At 40.6% G+C, this 21,964-nt stretch overlaps 2 protein-coding genes across 2 annotated transcripts in view; one reads left to right on the top strand and one right to left on the bottom strand.

Annotated features, from left to right (window-relative positions):
* The window catches only part of LOC145776916 (catenin delta-1-like), a 42,262-nt gene extending 26,768 nt beyond the window's left edge, over positions 1-15,494 (bottom strand). The window contains exon 1 of the mRNA XM_082588142.1: positions 15,269-15,494. The gene's annotated coding sequence lies outside the window, so the exon portion shown is untranslated. The remainder of the gene's footprint in view (positions 1-15,268) is intronic.
* A 4,669-nt stretch (positions 15,495-20,163) lies between these two features.
* LOC145776640 (uncharacterized) lies at positions 20,164-21,744 on the top strand. Its single transcript, XM_082587872.1, has one exon. It carries the CDS (start codon positions 20,164-20,166, stop codon positions 21,742-21,744), a length of 1,581 nt encoding a protein of 526 aa, XP_082443998.1.
* Positions 21,745-21,964: the final 220 nt, after the last annotated feature.

Below are 21,964 nucleotides of genomic sequence, written 5' to 3'. Positions count from 1 at the left end.
CTCATATTATGTATAGGCCTACACAGTTAATACTCGCTAATATTTAGACATTTTAGCGAACTCATTAGCGAAAGTAAATTTATTGGAAATCCGCTGATTTCTTTGTTGAAAGCTAACTTTTACATTAGCTGCCCCCACCACCGTGTAGGCTACTGTATAGGTCTGCAGTGACAGTGTGGACATATATTCTATAATTACGCAAAGCGCTTCTTTCGAGCCTTGTTCTACGTAAATTGTAATGGGTCATGGTCCAGGGATTTGGCAATCTTGTTTTCGATGGTAATTGCAAGAGCAGAAAGCCTGTCATCTGCCACGGTTAAGCGCAGGATATTCTTGATCAGTTTCATTCTGCTGAAAGTCCTTTCAGCACTGGCGACAGCAGGGGCTCTATCCACTTTTAGAATTTGGGGGGGGGGGGGTGATTTTTGGACAGCGGGCTAAAATCGTCATAGTCATTTCAACTTCTGGGGGGCGCAGCACCCCAGACCCCCCATTGCTGCATCAGCTTCTTTCTGATCGAAGCATAGGGTTTCCAAGTCGTTTCACAAAGTATGTTTCGGAAAGGGCATTTTTGGGTAAGCAAACTGGTAGTCACTTAAGAAATAATTCTGGCACTGCAAATGAAAACTCGAACCAGTCATGAACTACGTTTTCCGTGACGTGAAAAAGGACGAAAAGAAGATGATACAAAGCAAATCAAGTGCTGGATTTTCTATCAGCTATTTGTTTGTTTGTTTATTTGTTTTTCATATTTTTACCCTGCATTGCGAGAAAGCGGACTTGAGCGCTATGCATCGGTGTACGCCTTCTGACGTACACCTGACCCACGCTGCAGCCGACGAGAATGTCTGTTTCCGGTTGTCTACTGTACTTATGACTTAAATTTGGTACTACCCATTACTCGAAATCGATCACTGGGTAGAGGCAATTATACTTATAGTGAAGTTTCTTCCCCAGAGAAACAACAGCAAGTGCGGGGGGGGGGTGGAGTCGAACATGCAGGCTCTCGACTGCGAGCCCAATGCGCTAACCACTCGGCCACTGCTGCTGACTAAGTTGGCAGCTGGTTGGCTTTTTAGGGGTTAGGGTTAGAAAGTAGTCATTTCATTGACGTATGTTCGATTCTCACAACTACTATTGCTCTTTTTTCTTCTGTAATTACCAAATAAAGTTCAAAACAAAGATTAACTCTCTGGCTAAGTGCGAGGAAGGTCACAATTGGACGGTAGCCTCTTATAACATGTTCTGATTGGTTGGCGGTGTCATTCTAGTCATTTGCAGTGGCAGAACTTTGTCTTGTTAAAGTGGCTACCAAGCAAACTAAGTTAAAACACAGTGTAAACGCCTGGCTCGTGGTTCAGGGTTGCCAAACCAAACAATCATATTGAAATGAAATATATATTCACATTGATAAAAAATTCAAAATGTGCTAACAGCGAAAATATATTTTTCAAAATTTGATCAATAAAATATCACAAAACCTTTTCAAAGCCAAATGAGTGGGGGGTGATTTTGCATTGATCACCCCCCCACTCCAATTAGTGGGGGGGGTGATCACCCCCTCACCCCCCTTGGATAGAGCCCATGGGCGACAGTAACTGGTGTGGTCGGTCAGAAGAATTCTGGTGCAAATGCAAAGATTCGGATGTATCTCTCGAAGGCTGTTCTTGTACGTTAAAAGAATGTTTGTCGTAACAAGTCCTCTCTCTTTCTCGACAACATAAATAAAACGATTCAATTCCATTATTAGTTCGTTGGCATCAATGTCTCCCGTTTTTCTTTTAATTTTTTTTTTAGTGATTATCCAGTTCCATTGTCCGCCTCATTAGCTCAGTGGTTACGTGCCCGCTCTAGACCACGCGGCGCAAGTTCGACTCGCGTGGTGTGCGCTTGAGCAGCGCATTTCTGGACTGCTCTCCATTCAGCGGCACCTAGTAAATGGAATAATTTCCTGGCAACAACACTTGAATAATCGGAAAACTTCACTCTGCCAATCTCGGTAACCGGCCCTGCGTCAAGAGCCTCTGCAAGTAGGCTTATGCAAAACTACCAGAAATAACCAATCAAGGCTTTGTCAGTCCGAGGATAAAGATTCAAAACCAACCATTTTCTCTTGAGACACTTTTTCAGACTGCTAGCGTTGTACAGAAATTCAAACAACTCCACGAGTTGGTCAAAGCGCGAAGAAACAGAAGACATGGCCTGATCAGTAAGAACAAGAAAAACTTGCGATTTTAATTTTTCTTCAGCAGAAAGACTGCTTGAATCATCAGCACATTCGTAACCAAACATTCTCTTCCTACGTCGCATCATGCTTTTTGAAAAACTCCTGCTCAATACCAATAAGCTCTGCTATTTCGCGTGCGTTTGTGACCACGTGGTTAGCCTATATCCTGTATTTCGATAGTCTTCCAAAAACTTCGGCGGAGGGGCCCTCATTTCTTGCGGGGCCTCCTCCGATCGGAGGGCGGTTGCTACGCCTCTGCACACGAGCGCTTGTAAGGTTAGGGTTAGACATTCCTCCCAGTCGTTATGGCACAGCCATAGATTTGTTCCTTAGTCAACACCCTGATGAATCTCTATGAAAAAGAAAGAGGCGTGTGAATTGGTATCAAAGCCCGAAAGCTGCAAAACGTGGACGCTTCATTGCGAACGGCAAAGACAGTGTAGATTTACAGCCAAGCGATGAGCCTCTTGATGTGTCTGATTCCAGTGATGACGCGACAACCTCGTGCTCTGATACAGCATCTGATTATTCCGATTCTGACAGCTAGTTCTTTATCAAACAGACTTTGTGTTGTTCGCAGTATCCCAATTGTGCCGAAATTATGTTAGTGCAGTGACGATCGGTGAGGGAAAGCAAGGAAAGCAGTGCTTACCTTAGCAAAAACTATGCAAAATATAATGACTGAATTCTAGGTTTAACTTATTATTTTTATCACGTCTATTTTAACTTGAAAATTACTGTATTCGTGACTAGAATTACTCGTAACGCTTGTGAGTAGTCTAAGTCCTCACCAAACCGCATGTCTTGCCTATAAATGCCAATTGACGCAAACGCTTCTATCAGAAACAATCACTGAGGCTCCAGGTAAGCAACTATCAAACTTGCTTTCCCAGATTTAAAAATGTCAAAAAACGATTTCGTTTTAACCAATCCTCACCCGTTTTGCAAAACGTCACCAGCTGCTTAGCCAATCAGATGTGTTATGGTTATGGTAGGTTAGTTGTGCTTTCCCAGTGACGTCAATGCGTACATTCGCTAGAGCGACTAGACTAACTCGTCAGAATGGTATCTCGTCACGGTAAACGCACAGCATCATAATGCCAAAAAGCTTGTTGCTGTTTTTTGATGTCTCCTCGCCATGTACTTTAGCCTACTGTACTAGCTTTCATAGTCATGCCTTTGCCCTTTTTACAGCGTTGATATAACGTTACTTCGCCAATGAACGTTCAGGTGAGGATGCAATATTTAGTTTGTTAAGCTTCTATACGCAGGAGGCAAACTTATCCAGCTTTTTGTACAAATTGCTTGCGGTTGTAATGTTTAGGCCTAAGTGTTAGTTTTTGTAGTGTAGGCCTAACTGAATATCTGAGAATGAACATTCATGACGAATTAAACATTTAGACAACTATTATTCCATGTCTAACACAGGATTTTGGTCCTGCAACGTTAAAATTAAGATTGTTCATGACTTCTAAACATTAAATGGATGTATGATCACGACATAGGCGAAGCACAATTTGACAGTTTTTTATTTTTGATTTGTTTTGGAAATGCTCTCAGAGCGCACCAAATTGGAAGTGTTTTTCAAAAATTTCTGGGGGAGGCCCCCCAGATCCCCCGCTGGAAGTGTTGCCTTCGGCAACACGCCTTCGGGCTTCGCCTGACGGTTACGCCTTTCGTGCCTACTACCTTGCTGCAGCATATTTCTAAGTTGCTTTCCCAACGGTTTAAGCCACCGAACGTCACTGTGTTAGTGTATACGTAAATCGAGGCAATCTTCTCGCAGGGAGCTATTAGTCTGTTACCAGAACCTGGTTGAGCAATTGACGTTATTTTATGATAATTCAACGTTGCTAGATGTCGAATTAATGTAAAACAAACGTAACTTTGACATTGGGCATTGTTGTTACGCAATATAACTCGCCGGGAAAATTAAATCGATTCGTGCTGACTCGAACGTTGAATCAACCCAAAATCAACTTACTTTCCTCCCCGTGAGTTATTTGACGTGAATTACTGTAACAGCGTGCGACGTGCGTATCTTGTACCTCGCTTTATCGCTACTTTTGGCATTATTACATCACAACAAATCAAACAGTGCGGTCGTGATAGACTACTCTAGTATATTTTTTGCTTCTGCCGAAGTAAAAATGTGCTAATTTCGAAGACTGTAATTGGATGCGTGTCGAAGTTCCGATGGCCGCCATGTGCTTGTGATTTGCCGCCGAACAACTTGCTTCAGTCGGACACGTTTGGCCGCCGGAAAAAAAAAGTTGTTTCGAGGCCTGAGTTATACACTAACTTTGCATTAGTTCCCACTTATCAAGTCTATGGTGAAGCCCACCTAATTAGCAAGCCTACTTTGATCTGGTGCAAAATATGACTAAACTTTTTCCTGTAACAAAAATAGTTTTTAAGCCTGAAACCATGCTACAGTATATAAGTCCAATTTTCGATTTCATTCGGCAACACTGATATCAGGCACAGGGTCCTATTTTCGTCACAAACGATTTATTTTTCCAATAGTTGGCAAAACAGTGAGGGCTAGATTTCAAGCATCAAAATAGCAAAAAAGATGCGAAAACGTTCAAATTGTCTGAAAAACTGGAAGTTTTACAGAATGAAAGCTACTGACTTGAGCATTGCCAAATAAAAAATACTGAGTGCTCATAAACTTTTATTTCTTGTTATTTTTGAGGTTTAGATTTGGAAGCAGCTTTGATTTTTGATCAATATGAACTATTTTTCATCAATAGTACAATATATGTGAAGAAAGGCGTTCTTCCCGGCTATCAGCACAAGGCTGATTACTCACTAGCACAGCGAGCTGCAGTGACGCTTCGCTAACCAGAACGGTGTAGCTTCCACGCCAGCCATTGAGACCTCCAATTAAACGTTTAAGTTATTTTGGCAGCCGATTGTAGCATCGAATAGACAGCGATAGACACGTGTTTCGCCCATGAGGCTGGGCTCATCAGTATCGCACCGTATTCTTGCCACTTGAGTAATCGACCGCCGCTTTACCAGTCAGTTTAACTCTTATCTTTGTGGAAAGAAAGAGCCAACAAAACCAGCAGGTGCCAGGGGTAGGTCAATGTGAAGAAAGGCGTTCTTCCCGGCTATCAGCACAAGGCTGATTACTCACTAGCACAGCGAGCTGCAGTGACGCTTCGCTAACCAGAACGGTGTAGCTTCCACGCCAGCCATTGAGACCTCCAATTAAACGTTTAAGTTATTTTGGCAGCCGATTGTAGCATCGAATAGACAGCGATAGACACGTGTTTCGCCCATGAGGCTGGGCTCATCAGTATCGCACCGTATTCTTGCCACTTGAGTAATCGACCGCCGCTTTACCAGTCAGTTTAACTCTTATCTTTGTGGAAAGAAAGAGCCAACAAAACCAGCAGGTGCCAGGGGTAGGTCAATGTGAAGAAAGGCGTTCTTCCCGGCTATCAGCACAAGGCTGATTACTCACTAGCACAGCGAGCTGCAGTGACGCTTCGCTAACCAGAACGGTGTAGCTTCCACGCCAGCCATTGAGACCTCCAATTAAACGTTTAAGTTATTTTGGCAGCCGATTGTAGCATCGAATAGACAGCGATAGACACGTGTTTCGCCCATGAGGCTGGGCTCATCAGTATCGCACCGTATTCTTGCCACTTGAGTAATCGACCGCCGCTTTACCAGTCAGTTTAACTCTTATCTTTGTGGAAAGAAAGAGCCAACAAAACCAGCAGGTGCCAGGGGTAGGTCAATGTGAAGAAAGGCGTTCTTCCCGGCTATCAGCACAAGGCTGATTACTCACTAGCACAGCGAGCTGCAGTGACGCTTCGCTAACCAGAACGGTGTAGCTTCCACGCCAGCCATTGAGACCTCCAATTAAACGTTTAAGTTATTTTGGCAGCCGATTGTAGCATCGAATAGACAGCGATAGACACGTGTTTCGCCCATGAGGCTGGGCTCATCAGTATCGCACCGTATTCTTGCCACTTGAGTAATCGACCGCCGCTTTACCAGTCAGTTTAACTCTTATCTTTGTGGAAAGAAAGAGCCAACAAAACCAGCAGGTGCCAGGGGTAGGTCAATGTGAAGAAAGGCGTTCTTCCCGGCTATCAGCACAAGGCTGATTACTCACTAGCACAGCGAGCTGCAGTGACGCTTCGCTAACCAGAACGGTGTAGCTTCCACGCCAGCCATTGAGACCTCCAATTAAACGTTTAAGTTATTTTGGCAGCCGATTGTAGCATCGAATAGACAGCGATAGACACGTGTTTCGCCCATGAGGCTGGGCTCATCAGTATCGCACCGTATTCTTGCCACTTGAGTAATCGACCGCCGCTTTACCAGTCAGTTTAACTCTTATCTTTGTGGAAAGAAAGAGCCAACAAAACCAGCAGGTGCCAGGGGTAGGTCAATGTGAAGAAAGGCGTTCTTCCCGGCTATCAGCACAAGGCTGATTACTCACTAGCACAGCGAGCTGCAGTGACGCTTCGCTAACCAGAACGGTGTAGCTTCCACGCCAGCCATTGAGACCTCCAATTAAACGTTTAAGTTATTTTGGCAGCCGATTGTAGCATCGAATAGACAGCGATAGACACGTGTTTCGCCCATGAGGCTGGGCTCATCAGTATCGCACCGTATTCTTGCCACTTGAGTAATCGACCGCCGCTTTACCAGTCAGTTTAACTCTTATCTTTGTGGAAAGAAAGAGCCAACAAAACCAGCAGGTGCCAGGGGTAGGTCAATGTGAAGAAAGGCGTTCTTCCCGGCTATCAGCACAAGGCTGATTACTCACTAGCACAGCGAGCTGCAGTGACGCTTCGCTAACCAGAACGGTGTAGCTTCCACGCCAGCCATTGAGACCTCCAATTAAACGTTTAAGTTATTTTGGCAGCCGATTGTAGCATCGAATAGACAGCGATAGACACGTGTTTCGCCCATGAGGCTGGGCTCATCAGTATCGCACCGTATTCTTGCCACTTGAGTAATCGACCGCCGCTTTACCAGTCAGTTTAACTCTTATCTTTGTGGAAAGAAAGAGCCAACAAAACCAGCAGGTGCCAGGGGTAGGTCAATGTGAAGAAAGGCGTTCTTCCCGGCTATCAGCACAAGGCTGATTACTCACTAGCACAGCGAGCTGCAGTGACGCTTCGCTAACCAGAACGGTGTAGCTTCCACGCCAGCCATTGAGACCTCCAATTAAACGTTTAAGTTATTTTGGCAGCCGATTGTAGCATCGAATAGACAGCGATAGACACGTGTTTCGCCCATGAGGCTGGGCTCATCAGTATCGCACCGTATTCTTGCCACTTGAGTAATCGACCGCCGCTTTACCAGTCAGTTTAACTCTTATCTTTGTGGAAAGAAAGAGCCAACAAAACCAGCAGGTGCCAGGGGTAGGTCAATGTGAACGATTACTCAAGTGGCAAGAATACGGTGCGATACTGATGAGCCCAGCCTCATGGGCGAAACACGTGTCTATCGCTGTCTATTCGATGCTACAATCGGCTGCCAAAATAACTTAAACGTTTAATTGGAGGTCTCAATGGCTGGCGTGGAAGCTACACCGTTCTGGTTAGCGAAGCGTCACTGCAGCTCGCTGTGCTAGTGAGTAATCAGCCTTGTGCTGATAGCCGGGAAGAACGCCTTTCTTCACATTGACCTACCCCTGGCACCTGCTGGTTTTGTTGGCTCTTTCTTTCCACAAAGATAAGAGTTAAACTGACTGGTAAAGCGGCGGTCGATTACTCAAGTGGCAAGAATACGGTGCGATACTGATGAGCCCAGCCTCATGGGCGAAACACGTGTCTATCGCTGTCTATTCGATGCTACAATCGGCTGCCAAAATAACTTAAACGTTTAATTGGAGGTCTCAATGGCTGGCGTGGAAGCTACACCGTTCTGGTTAGCGAAGCGTCACTGCAGCTCGCTGTGCTAGTGAGTAATCAGCCTTGTGCTGATAGCCGGGAAGAACGCCTTTCTTCACATTGACCTACCCCTGGCACCTGCTGGTTTTGTTGGCTCTTTCTTTCCACAAAGATAAGAGTTAAACTGACTGGTAAAGCGGCGGTCGATTACTCAAGTGGCAAGAATACGGTGCGATACTGATGAGCCCAGCCTCATGGGCGAAACACGTGTCTATCGCTGTCTATTCGATGCTACAATCGGCTGCCAAAATAACTTAAACGTTTAATTGGAGGTCTCAATGGCTGGCGTGGAAGCTACACCGTTCTGGTTAGCGAAGCGTCACTGCAGCTCGCTGTGCTAGTGAGTAATCAGCCTTGTGCTGATAGCCGGGAAGAACGCCTTTCTTCACATTGACCTACCCCTGGCACCTGCTGGTTTTGTTGGCTCTTTCTTTCCACAAAGATAAGAGTTAAACTGACTGGTAAAGCGGCGGTCGATTACTCAAGTGGCAAGAATACGGTGCGATACTGATGAGCCCAGCCTCATGGGCGAAACACGTGTCTATCGCTGTCTATTCGATGCTACAATCGGCTGCCAAAATAACTTAAACGTTTAATTGGAGGTCTCAATGGCTGGCGTGGAAGCTACACCGTTCTGGTTAGCGAAGCGTCACTGCAGCTCGCTGTGCTAGTGAGTAATCAGCCTTGTGCTGATAGCCGGGAAGAACGCCTTTCTTCACATTGACCTACCCCTGGCACCTGCTGGTTTTGTTGGCTCTTTCTTTCCACAAAGATAAGAGTTAAACTGACTGGTAAAGCGGCGGTCGATTACTCAAGTGGCAAGAATACGGTGCGATACTGATGAGCCCAGCCTCATGGGCGAAACACGTGTCTATCGCTGTCTATTCGATGCTACAATCGGCTGCCAAAATAACTTAAACGTTTAATTGGAGGTCTCAATGGCTGGCGTGGAAGCTACACCGTTCTGGTTAGCGAAGCGTCACTGCAGCTCGCTGTGCTAGTGAGTAATCAGCCTTGTGCTGATAGCCGGGAAGAACGCCTTTCTTCACATTGACCTACCCCTGGCACCTGCTGGTTTTGTTGGCTCTTTCTTTCCACAAAGATAAGAGTTAAACTGACTGGTAAAGCGGCGGTCGATTACTCAAGTGGCAAGAATACGGTGCGATACTGATGAGCCCAGCCTCATGGGCGAAACACGTGTCTATCGCTGTCTATTCGATGCTACAATCGGCTGCCAAAATAACTTAAAGTACAATATATATTAAAAACATCAGCAATCAGCAGGTATATATATATATAATTATATATATTGAAGGTACAAGTTTTAAATTACTATGTTGCTGTTTCCTCAAAAAGGTCAACAGATGTCCATTGTCCAAATTTGGATAAGTCGGTATGATTTTTCGGAATGGCCAGTTTCGGTGAGTCCGATTCGGTGAGTCCGATCCCTAGTTGGTGATTTTTTCAATTTTTTTTTTAATTATTGGGTACCGTAGCCTAATTATTATTGCCGTTTTAGGGTTAGAGGTTAGGAACTCACCGAATCGGACTCACCGAGTAGTAGCAGACCCATGATTTTTAAGCTTTAAGTCAGCTCCAGAGATCAGCAAAATAAGGTTGTCATGTTGAGGCGCAACAAGACCGTCTACTGATTGGTTCAGTGAGAATTTATGGTCGCGGATTTTGAGTGACTAGGATTAGACACGTTTTCAATTTATTGCTTTGAAACATTGTAAATGTGATAAGGATGGTAGTGGTAGACATCTGTCACGTCTTTTCAATCCAAACTAAGTTTAAAATTTATTTTGTTCACACTCGTCATCTACCATCAAAGCAGCATTACAATAAACAATTTTGTAGGGCAGCATATAGCATTTCAATGCACCATTTCCTAATCAGCATTCATGAATTTTTATTCACCACATACCAGCGTCCAGTATATTTTCAAATATTAAACTTTAAAATTTTTGAAGTCTTTTGCAGACCAACAGCTCGTCACATTGATGCACATCTAGTCACGCAACAGAAATTGCAAAGGGCAATGAATTACTATCAGCATAATAAACTACAAACATGTGACACAAATCAGCAACATCACAAGACGAAGATGTCCTTTGACTTGTCAGGAGCACATGGTTAGTGTATTACTACAAGAGTTCATATCCTATTTATGCTACCAGTACCATGATATTCTTTGAGCTTGATGAGTTGACTACAACCAAAGGTTATTATTAAATCACAAACTGATAGAACCAGCCCACAAATTATGCCAATTCAATGTTTTTTTTTTAATAGTTTTATGCAAATATGGTCAAACTTAGCCTTAATATTACAAACTTTAGCTTAATTTATAAATTTAACTCCTTCCATGGGAGCAAGCCTTTTAGGCGCCGGTTAAATAGGCGCGTACACTGTGGCGTCAGGATATTTTGGTGCGGAGCACTGTGGCGCCCGTTCATTTAAGTGCTATTCCTAGTAAAGCCTGCAGAGTGCAGATTGTATCAGCTTGGCAAGTAGGGCAATGCTTTTCACACTAAATGTTATATTAAACAAAAAAATATGTTGTTTTGTTACTGCCTGTGCAACTGTGCATGTATTTGTTGTTAGTCATGGCATAGGCGCTGACTTTTCAAAAAACCTTGGGGGCGAGAAAGGTGATGACGTCATAAGCATAACGCTATTTTATTCAATTAAAATAGTCTTTGATTAAGCTTACTCTCTTTTTTATATTGACACCTAGGTCGCAAACCGAATTTATTATAACCGCTGCTTGAAACGATTAGTTTTACGCATGCAGTACGGTACGCCTAGTCGTAAAAATTTTGATATTGTTAGCTCATAATTGGAACAGTTGGAAAACAAACCGATTTATTTCTTTTTTGCGAGTGAATAACAACGATCAAGATAGTGAAGTTATGGAAATAAAACGCAAAAAATCATGATCTCAAGCAGAGTGGAAACCCGCTAGTTTTATTAACCTCGTTTCGCTAATTAGTTACTGTAGCTTCAAGGCGTTTCTCGGCAGCCGATTTGTAGCAAGAATTGACAGCGATAGACACCGTGTTTCGCCCATGAGGCTGGGCTTGTCAGTATCGCACCACTAATTCTGCCACAAAGGTATTCGACCATCGCTTTACCAGTCAGTTTTACCAGTCAGGTGGTCGAATACCTTTGTGGCAGAATTAGTGGTGCGATACTGACGAGCCCAGCCTCATGGGCGAAACATGGCGTCTATCGCTGTCAATTCTTGCTACAAATCGGCTGCCAAGAAACATATTGTTGATTGGATGGTCTGAATGGCTAGCGTGGAAGCTACACCGTTATGGTTAGCTAATTGCAACTGCTCGCTGTACTAGTGAGTGCTCAGCCTTGTGCTGATAGCCGGGAAGAACGCCCCTTTCTTCACAATGTAGCTTCAAGGCGTTAACAACGGCGAAGTGTTTTCTCTTCTGTTTTTTATCGAATACCGTATATACTCGAGTAGCCTATAGGTCGAGATGTTTGCAAGTGATTTTCACCTCAAAAAGACAGGTTCAACTTATACACGAGACAAGCTGTTGTCTGCAGCTCTGCAGTTTTCAAAATGAACGCATTTTTGCTGCGGCAAAATCGTTGCCGACGTAGATTACGGGGGTCTGCTACTATTCGGTGAGTCCGATTCGGTGAGTTTCTATCCTCTAACCCCTAACCCTAACCCCAAACCCCTAACCCTAAAACAGCAATGATAATAATTAGGCTACAGTACCCAATAATTTAAAAAAAAAATTGAAAAAATTCCCCGTTAGGGGATCGAACTCACCGAATCACACTCACCGAATCGAACTCACCGAAACGGGCCATTCCGAGATTACAGAGTGTGAAATGGCGTAGAAGACAAAGTTTTAAATACGTTTATTTGCAGTGATTCAAACTTAATTTTCAAATTTAATGATTTCTTGTCAATTCTAAACTTTATGCACTTGTTGAGCAATATGCAAAGCTCACGAGACAAAACAGCAGAAAAGAGCTGTATTAAGAGATCATTTTTTTATTTTTGCGTGTAGGATATAATCGTTCTTATTACGTAACATTCCATGATCGCTGAAGTTGATATCAAACCTTAGCGGCCGCATAAAACAATGATGTCAGGTTGGCTAGGTGATAATAGCGTTATGAAACGTCGTTAATGCAGGCAATATCTGAGACCAAGACCATTGACCACCTTTTCTTTTATCGGTTTTCAATTTATTTCTCACACATTTCGAACAAAACAATGCATTCTGTTGAATCATAATTGTTCTCACAGCGAGAAGACCTCTTTGAAAATAGCGTGTCTAATTTAGCTGGTTTGCTTAATATTGCCGTGAATAGTTACGTGACTATTCCAGCAGCGTAAGTTACTCTACACTCTACTTTGAAATTTCCTCACCGCATGTCAATGCCAATACTTAGATGAACCATCGAATGGTAGTGTCGGGAATAAGCTATTTGACTTATATACGGGAGAAGGAAATATCACCGATTTCAGCTCAAAGGTAGGAGTTCGACTTATTATACACGACATCGAACTATACTCGAGTATATACAGTAGTGCAGGAGTGTATAGATGAGTGTATGAGATGTAGCCTATATATTTTCACAATATATGCATCAATACAGTGCTTATTGAAGCAAAACACGGATGACAGTTTTGAAAAATGTATTTTTTCATTAAGCTGTATTCACGTATATAATTGTTCGTTGTGTCGTAGTTTCAACTCGATAAAGTTTGCTAAAATCGATTTCATGTTTGAAGTCACAAAAAATCTTACCGACGTTTGGATAACTCGTGAAATGAGAATAAACATTCAACCTCGCATTCGCTTTTTCGCGTTTTGACTTTGAAGTTGCTCCTCATGCGCGGGAAGATAAGCAGTGTGTGACTGTGAGCGTGCGTGCCGTGCGCATCTCAGTAGTAATTCACGTTCCAGAGAAAGCCATGCGATCAGCTGCTGTTTTGCGAGCAAGAGCAACGTAAGCTGTTTTTCGCTTTCGGCAAGTCCATTTAAATGATATAATGTTACGCGAAGTATTTTATCTTTGAAACACCACTTGCAATAGCCATTATTGTTGCCCCTCAACCATAAATTTACGGGGGACGCCGCCCCCCAGGAAGTCGGCGCGTATGGGTCATGGCTTCAGTGAGTGAAGCTGCTTTATCCGGCAATGCTTTTCACACAAAATGTTATATTGAACAGAAAAGTATGTCATGGTTTCCGTGAGTGAAGCTGCTTAAACCGGCAATGCTTTTCACAAAAAATGTTATATTGAACAGAAAAATATATACAGTATATGTGTATAATTGTATATATATTGCTTTTTTAATGCACGTGTTCAGCATTTATGTGTTGTCAGTCCAGGTTTGCGTCGGCGAAAGCTTCATCAATAAATTATTCAAGTTTCCGAACATGACTGAGTTCACTTTTAGTTAAGTCAAATAATAACTACACTAAACAAGTAAACATCAGTAAAAAATATACCATAGCCTATATTCAAGCGGGTGGTAGGCTTGAGTGAAGAGTAATTTAGTTTTCCGTCAACACCCCAACTAGGTTTTGCCAAAGCTGAGCTGATACAATCTGCAGACTTTACTAGGAATAGCATCCTAAATGAACGGGCGCCACAGTGATTTGCACCTAAATATCCTGATGCAACAGTGTGTGCGCCTATTTGACCGGCGCCTAACTGTCTGCGCCCAAAAGACATGGACCCCTTTCCACATATCAAAACTTCATCTTTTTACAATACTTAAGTATTGGTAAAAATATCGGTATTGGTATATTGGCCAAAATATTGATATTGGTACAACTCTAGCTGTTATAATACGTTAAAAGGTACAGTACATGTCAGACCTATACTTGATACAAGCATAGAGGGGGGATGAGAAAATAAAGTGCTTATTATACTAAGCTTTCGGCACTAACGAGAGTATATAATATATAGTGGCCAGTTTCTCTTGGCCGCCTTTCCTTCAGTAACTACGCCCGCCAAATTTATTACACCCTGGGTAGAGGTGAGCGCTATTTTTCAACAACCAGCTTAAGCCGGGAGTCAAACCAGGATTGCATGGTTGGAAAGCGAGCACCTTATCCGCTTGTGCCATGCCATAATATATTACGGTACACATTATTCAAATGTTGAATATATTGGTACCTAATCAGGTAAAAAGTTAACAAACATGAAAAAAAAATTTCAGTCATAGAATTTGATTTAAAAGTATATAGAATCATGATAGAATGAACGAAAAAGCAACATAAATTGCACAAAATCAAATTTAACTTCAGTGCAATTACACATTGACATCATGTTAGTGATAGCCTAGCAAGTAGCAATTCACACCTTGAAATATTGTGGCTCATGGGAGTAGTTTTTGTGATTTCACCATTTCATGCATATTTAAGTGCTCAGCAAATTCAGGCATATTCTGTTATTTTTTGTAATTCAAATTTTAGGTACGGTACCGGTATATATAACTCTGTATTTTTTAACTATACGGCTAATTAAGCATCCACTGTGCTTTGCAATGACAACAGAACCTAATCTTTTGCAAAGTAACTACTTAGCACCACATAAACATCCTTGTCATTTTCTTAGCAATTATTTTTATGAATACATCTGAAACTTATCACTTGATAAAGAGATGTTTTGCGATATGAAAACAACGCATAAATCTTAAAAAGTATCTGAAAAGCTGGCAGTTAATGCTGCCTTCAACTACATCATCACCATAAAATGTATACTGATAAATACTTGAACATATTTACCTATCAAAAGTCCCCCCCCCTTGGCAACTCATGACAAAGAATAATTGACCAAAACATGTGGATTGAAGTGTGTGAACAGTAAAGCAAAGATAAAGTAGTTTCACCCTATATGTTTGGTTGAGTCCTGTCTTTGTCATGAGTTACCAAAGGAGGGGGGGGGGGGACTTGTATACCAGCTCCCAAGAGTAAAACTAATTGAATCAGAAAACACCATTAACCTATATACTTGTAAAAGTTAGTTATGATATGACTTCATGCACAAAGCATTTAGTAGACTAAAGCTTTCAGTTCAAAGTGTTAATGCAGCATACACAGTTACACATTCAACTTACCAAATTTTGACTCTAAATAAATTTTATCAGAAAAGCAGCTATTGCCTTGGATTTCTCATTAAGAAAATAAATCTCTTTACAGTAAAACTTGACCAATTTGCTGCTTGGTGTTTCAAATTAATCCATAACTGATAAATCCACTGTTAAAAAATTTCAGATGAATCTTTGCAGTGCTTTTCACAAGTCTAAAAATAGTTGATAAAAATAATTGATGTAGTAAAACAGGACAAACATACACCAACCTATCCTGTGCAATCAAAAATGATGGTAAACCATATGTACTAAAGAACACAAACATTATGCTTGAGTGACTGGAATCAATGACAACTAGGGCCTACCTATAATCATGGAAGAGGGAATATCTACGGCAACATACAAGCAGCCACCCCATGCAAAAAATTTTGCATCTATGGTGTTTTTACTACATTTGCATGTGGACACTGGACATAGGCGCCAGGTTTTGAAAATTGCCGGGGGGGCAAACTTTTTAGCCGACTGATTGCTTACGTTCAAAATGCTGATGTTTGTTTGTCAGCCTTGATGTTTGTTTGCGTCTATCTGCCATTGTATATCGCCAAGCTTTAAAATGTAGGCTCAGGCCTCGAAAGTCCCGGCGGACATGTCCGCCGTCACAGCATGTGATGTCCGCGGGATGTACCATCTAGATCGGTCATATTTGTCCGCCGAGAAACAACACAGGAACTAGCGATACAAATCGTCATTGCATTGCAATAATATATTTTCCAGCGCATTCTAGCGCGCATCTAGAAAATGTGAATACTGTATCCCTTAGCTTCCATTTAAGGAGGAAAACTTTCGATTTTTACGTTGCTTCAAGGATTGATGACATTGAATCAGCGTAACAAAGGTGAATTCTTCGCTAAGAATCGATAGGAGTACAGGTACTTCTACACTAATCACGCGCAATTTAGTTCAAGTTTTACGTCACAATATCTGGCTTTGATCTCCGAGTAATGATGATACGGCAAGGTTGGTTACTAAATTAGATTATACGAGTACGCTATTACAGCAAGATGCAACAAAATTTGTTAAGTTTTGGTATTACAGTAAGAAAGAAAAGACCCAAGGAAAATTCACTTTCGCGCACATGACACGCAAAAATAAACTTAAAGAAAAAAGCCTGTGAAACTTTGCACAGCAGAGTTTCACAGTTTCAGAGTTTGCACACAGAGTTTCAGAGTTAGAAAATAGTAGCGTCATTGTACAAATTTTCCGACTCCTGCCCAGAGTATTGTGACGCAATAAGCCACACGCCCTCGTTCGGGGGAAGTTAATCAGTTATGTGACGTATTGACCAGCTACACGGCGCTTTGACTCTTCAAGCGCAAGTCGTTGGTCTGATGAAACCCTTTCAGAGTGACTTTACTGATTTTTTAAAAAGCCTTCTAAAACCGTAGTTATAGTTCTGAAATGGCGAAGAATTATTATCAAGATAAAGTGATTAAGCATGACGATCGACGGCTAAAACTGGTGTGTCCGCCGTGAGACGTGATTTGTCCGCCGAGATAGCTGCTCAGACCGGACACGTTTGTCCGCCGTCAACAAAAGCGAATTTCGAGGCCTGTAGGCTACTTCGAATTATATGCTAGTCACTTTGAACTTTAGCTCTTAATACGCGTAGATACTAAACTGAGCAAACTGCACCTCATTATTGACACTCCCAAGAAAAAACAAAGCGGAAGAAATCAAGAAAAACGTTTTTCAATCATTGTTACTATGCTTCAGCGGCACCATGCTGGCGTTTATCAGCTACCGTACTTCTGTTTCTTTTGTTATCTTAGGAGCAGCGCTCTTGTTGCAACAAGTAGATCTTTTAATTGAGATCGATCCGCAATGAAGGTCAAACTAACGCAAATTTGAACTTAGAAACATTTGCTTTAGAATTTTTTTTTAAATAATTTGCGGGGGGGCAGCCACCCCGAGCTAAATTCACGGGGGGGCACCGCCCCTTCGCCCCCCCGGAGTCGGCGCCTATGACACTGGACATGCGCAGAATCGCAAAGACAACTTTACAATGTTTCACTTTGAAGTAGACATTAGAAAATATGTGGCGGCAGAGTATTGCCAGAAAATATACTGTGCCAATTTGAGAAAAATTTAAGGCTGTTGATGACAAGAAAATACAATTGAAGAACAAATATATATATATATAATTCATGAATGAGGTCTTCCCACTGTGAGATCAATTATGATTTAACACAATGGATTTTTTGTTATCAGATGCATAGCCTAAGTTATGGGCAACACTAAAAGGCGGAAATGCGAAAATAAGCCGGGCGTGAAATGGCGTATTGTCCGCAGAAGTACCAGTAGCGCTTTAACACCGATGTAGAAAACGCGGAAATGCGATCTTGGCGTCCATATTGTTTAACATAGCGATAACTCCATCATGAAAGAGTGAAATGTTGCAACATTTGAATTTTGCTTCTAAAAAATAAGAATGCAGTCCTACTCCTAAATGACAATTTTGTGAATGTACTTAATGACAAAAAGCAAATATATGAGATTTCGTAATTGTATAGCCAATATATATATATGTTTTTATTTGGTTGAGTTTTTTGCTTACTTAAAAGCCAACCTAATGTGACGCATTTCAAAGTGTTGTTTCTTATAATAAATTAAAGTCGTTGTTTAACTTCTACCGTACTTGTACTTTACTATCGTTTCAACTTTACAAAATGACTTCTCTTGAGCTGTTGGCAGTTTTCCGCGTTTCTGCCTTTTAGTGTTGCTCCTAAGTTATTTGTGAATTGCAACGATTAACAGTTTTCAATGTTCAAACAGATTTTGCAAACCATTTTTAAATTGTGTGACGTTTTCGGCACAAAATCAATGAATGCTATAGGGTAAGTCTTTGTCAACTTGACCAGAAAAAAGGGAAAATGTAACCCATGGTCTCAGATTTTGATGAAATTTAGACACTTTGCAGAGCAAGTCATTCTGAGAAAAATGATACCAATCTCAGCGAAATCGGTTCAGTGGTTTTCGAAATAGGGTCGTTAGAAAATGAGGTGTTTTTGCGTTCACTCAAGCGTGAAATTTGTGAAAGATTGTTACGACAAACTTTAAATGTTAATAAAAAATACATCATTGATGTTACAAGCTTCAAATTTTGTGAAAACTTGCGTTGTGTCAAAGTTAACATATTTAGAAATTTTCGACCATTTTGGCCATGGTTGAATGATTTTGAGGACCTATTAATATTGTTATGAAATGGAGATCAATCAACCGTAACGAAACTTTGGTAGGCTATGCTGAAAAAGGCCCCTCTTCAATTTTTTCGTGTAATATATCATATGAAAGGTCTTGACTTCCTCTTTACAGAGAAGCAAAAGTTTCCTTGTGTATTTGTGAAAATCTACGAGCTAAGTGCTGAAATCCAACAGCTACTCATTTTATGCTAATTTAGTGCTAAGGTCTTCGTTATTTGATATTGTGAAATGGGAAAATGGATATTTGAAATTATTGTTCAGGATAAACTCTCATCTTACACAGTCTATGAATTGCTTATGTCAATATTTTAGATGTATTATTTTTAGTGAAGACAAGAGCGGATAGGCTATCATCAATTATTACATTAAGGCCCCTTTTCTGAATTTCATTAAGGTGTAACATTGTTACATTACATTTAAGGTACAACATTGTTAACTGTTTGAAAATGGGTACAACTTATAAACAGTAGCTGATTTTAGTTTTACGTAAAGCCCTCTGTGTCTTCCAGCAAGTACTTAAATACATCAGATTTTACCTGTAGTTATAATTAAAAGAAACATGAGAGACTTTTGCCTTTCATTACAGTAAGTTTATTTTTATTATTGCCTTTATGTTTCAGATATAGAGCTAGAAATTCATATTAACATAGTGAAACTAATATTGCAATAGATTCTGCTTGTATTTTTGCTGACTAAATGGAGAAAAACTGTAGTATAGGTTTGAACACACAAACTGAATGTCACCTGTTGACATATGAGAAAAAAAATGGTTTTTTTGAGATACAAAATTTGAACGATGAAGACAAGCAATTGCTCATACTACGATCTTGCATTAAAGAGAACAACTTGGTATCACTTTGTTTGCACCACAAAAAAGCTTATCTGGACAAATACGAATTTAAACAAAAACATTGTTGCAACCCATTTCTGAGACATAAAATTGCAATTAAAAAAAATCTAAGAAAAATTACCATGCCTTTGGTGAAAAACGGGCAAGAAAAACACAATATAAATTTGGTACCTGGTAAAAAGATTTGCTTGAATTGCATTAAACTGCTTAATGTCAAACAGGAAGATACCTCCAGCAACAATTCAACTGATGGCTTATCAGAAACGGAATTTGAAGACCATGTAACTGTGCAACAATCAAGTAAACTACTATCCAAGACTTTAGACGAAATAAATCAATCACCTGTTAAAACACACTCGATCCCACCTCATATGCGACGCTCATACGGAAAGAGGAAATTAAATGAAATCAACAATGAGTATGGAAAACGTTTATCAACAGTATTGAACGTTCCATCTGAAGACATCCTTGACATTGATAATGCAACACAAAGTACTAGTAATAGTATTCAACTTACAAAAGATGTCAGTGCCTTGAATGAAATTATGAAAAAAATGAAAGAAAAAATTAACAAATTAGAAACTACCAGAGCAGAAAAAATACAAATTTTGACAATGGTTCCATCAAACTGGAATCGACAGGAAACAATGGAATACTTTGACGTGTCACAATGCATGGTGAAAAAGGCTCGAAATTTATTAAAAACTGAAGGCATTTTATCTCTACCACCTCCTAGAAAGGGAAAAACCCTTGATTCAGCTATTGTAGAGAATGTTAAAAGCTTTTATTGTGATGATGAATTCACCCGAATTATGCCTGGAATGAGTGATCGAATTAGTATTCAAAAAAATGTTTACCAACAAAAAAGATTGATACTTTCAACTTTAAGAGAACTACACGCAGCCTTCAGAGAGAAATATCCAGCAGACAAAGTTAGCTTTTCAAAATTTTGCACATTGCGTCCTAAATGGTGTGTAACTGCGGGATGTTCAGGGACACACTCTGTTTGTGTGTGTACCATACATCAGAACGTTATTTTGTTGATAGATGCTGCACGCCTGGATGAGTCCTATAAAGATCTCATCAAACTTTTGGTGTGCGATACTGAAAATCGAGACTGTATGTTGCTGAGATGCAATTCATGTCCCAAACAAGAAGCATTGGAATCCCATCTTAATCATCAATTTGAAGACCTAAATGAATCCATCACTTTTAAGGAGTGGACTGCTGTTGACCGCACTGAACTAATTTCACGCCAACTGCTTGTAGATGAGTTTATTCAAATGCTGGTCAAAAAGTTAATTAAGCTTACTCCTCATTCTTATATCGCAAAACAGCAGTCAACCTATTTGAAGAAACGAAAGGCTGAGCTTGATAGGTCTTCAGTGTTAATTTTATTAGATTTTAGTGAAAATTACACCTACCGTTTTCAGGATGAGGTTCAAGGCTATCATTGGTGCCACAGCAGCTGCACTGTCCATCCAGCTGTATGCTACTACATAGATCAGCACGACAAATTGTGCAATTTAAATATATGTTTTCTTTCTGATGATTTACATCATGATGTTTCATTTGTGTATGTAATTCAATCAAAAATTGTGGAGTATCTAAAAATTCAGCTGCCTGATCTAAAAAGAATTGAGTATTTTTCTGATGGCTGTGCGGCACAGTATAAAAACTGCAAAAATTTTTATAACATGTGCATGCACAAACATGATTTTGACTTGGAAACATCATGGTCTTTCTTTGCCACAAGTCATGGCAAGTCACCTTGCGATGGCATTGGGGGCACTGTGAAGCGTTCAACAGCTATGGAAAGTTTACGAAGACCTCTACATCATCAAATTGGTACTTTAGATGAAATGACGGATCACTGCACTGAAAAGTTGCCTTCAATACATTTCATAAAACTTCTTAAGGAAGATTTGATGAATGCAAGAAAACGTCTGGAAGAAAGGTGGAAGCTAGCAAGTACAATTAAAGGAACCAGAGGATTTCATTACTTTGAACCAGTTGACAAGTCTAAAATTGGCATGAAAAGAATAAGCAATGAACTCGCATATGATTACACTTTCAACTTTGATACCAAGTACAGCAACAAAAGCATCAACCAAGGAAACTTTGTAGCAGCCATGTACGATGGAAAGTGGTATGTTGGAGTAACTTTGGAAGTTGACACAGAAAATGGTGACATCTTTGTAAATTTTCTGCACCCTAATGGACCGTCTCCATCTTTTCATTGGCCAAGAAACAAAGACGAATGTTGGATCCCTTTTGAACATGTTTTGTGTGTTGTAGACAGTCCAACCCTTGCAACTACTCGAGGCCAATATCAATTTTCCATGCAATGTTTGCAACAAATTGAAACTCATTGGAGATCAGCTAATAAATAATTAATTTCTGTCACATATCGGTATACAATGTCCAGTTTGACCTAATTACTTAAATTGGAAATATAAATTGAAAAGCAGCCCAAAGTTATCATGGTTCAAAACTGCAATGAGAGTTCAATATAGGCCTAATTATCTTTTGCTGATGAATTTTGTGATATATCATTATGTTTTTCTTAAAATTTCTCAAAGCACGATAACTTTTTTGTTGATTAAATTGCAT

This window comes from Aplidium turbinatum, chromosome 9, assembly GCF_918807975.1.
Source record: "Aplidium turbinatum chromosome 9, kaAplTurb1.1, whole genome shotgun sequence".
NCBI lineage: Eukaryota > Metazoa > Chordata > Ascidiacea > Aplousobranchia > Polyclinidae > Aplidium > Aplidium turbinatum.
Note: the sequence above shows the minus strand (reverse complement) of the source record. Positions and strands in the feature narration are given on the sequence as shown.

Bases quoted from the DNA above. Each gene is read 5' to 3' on its own strand.
- LOC145776640 (XM_082587872.1), top strand. From the start codon at position 20,164: ATGCCTGGAATGAGTGATCGAATTAGTATTCAAAAAAATGTTTACCAA.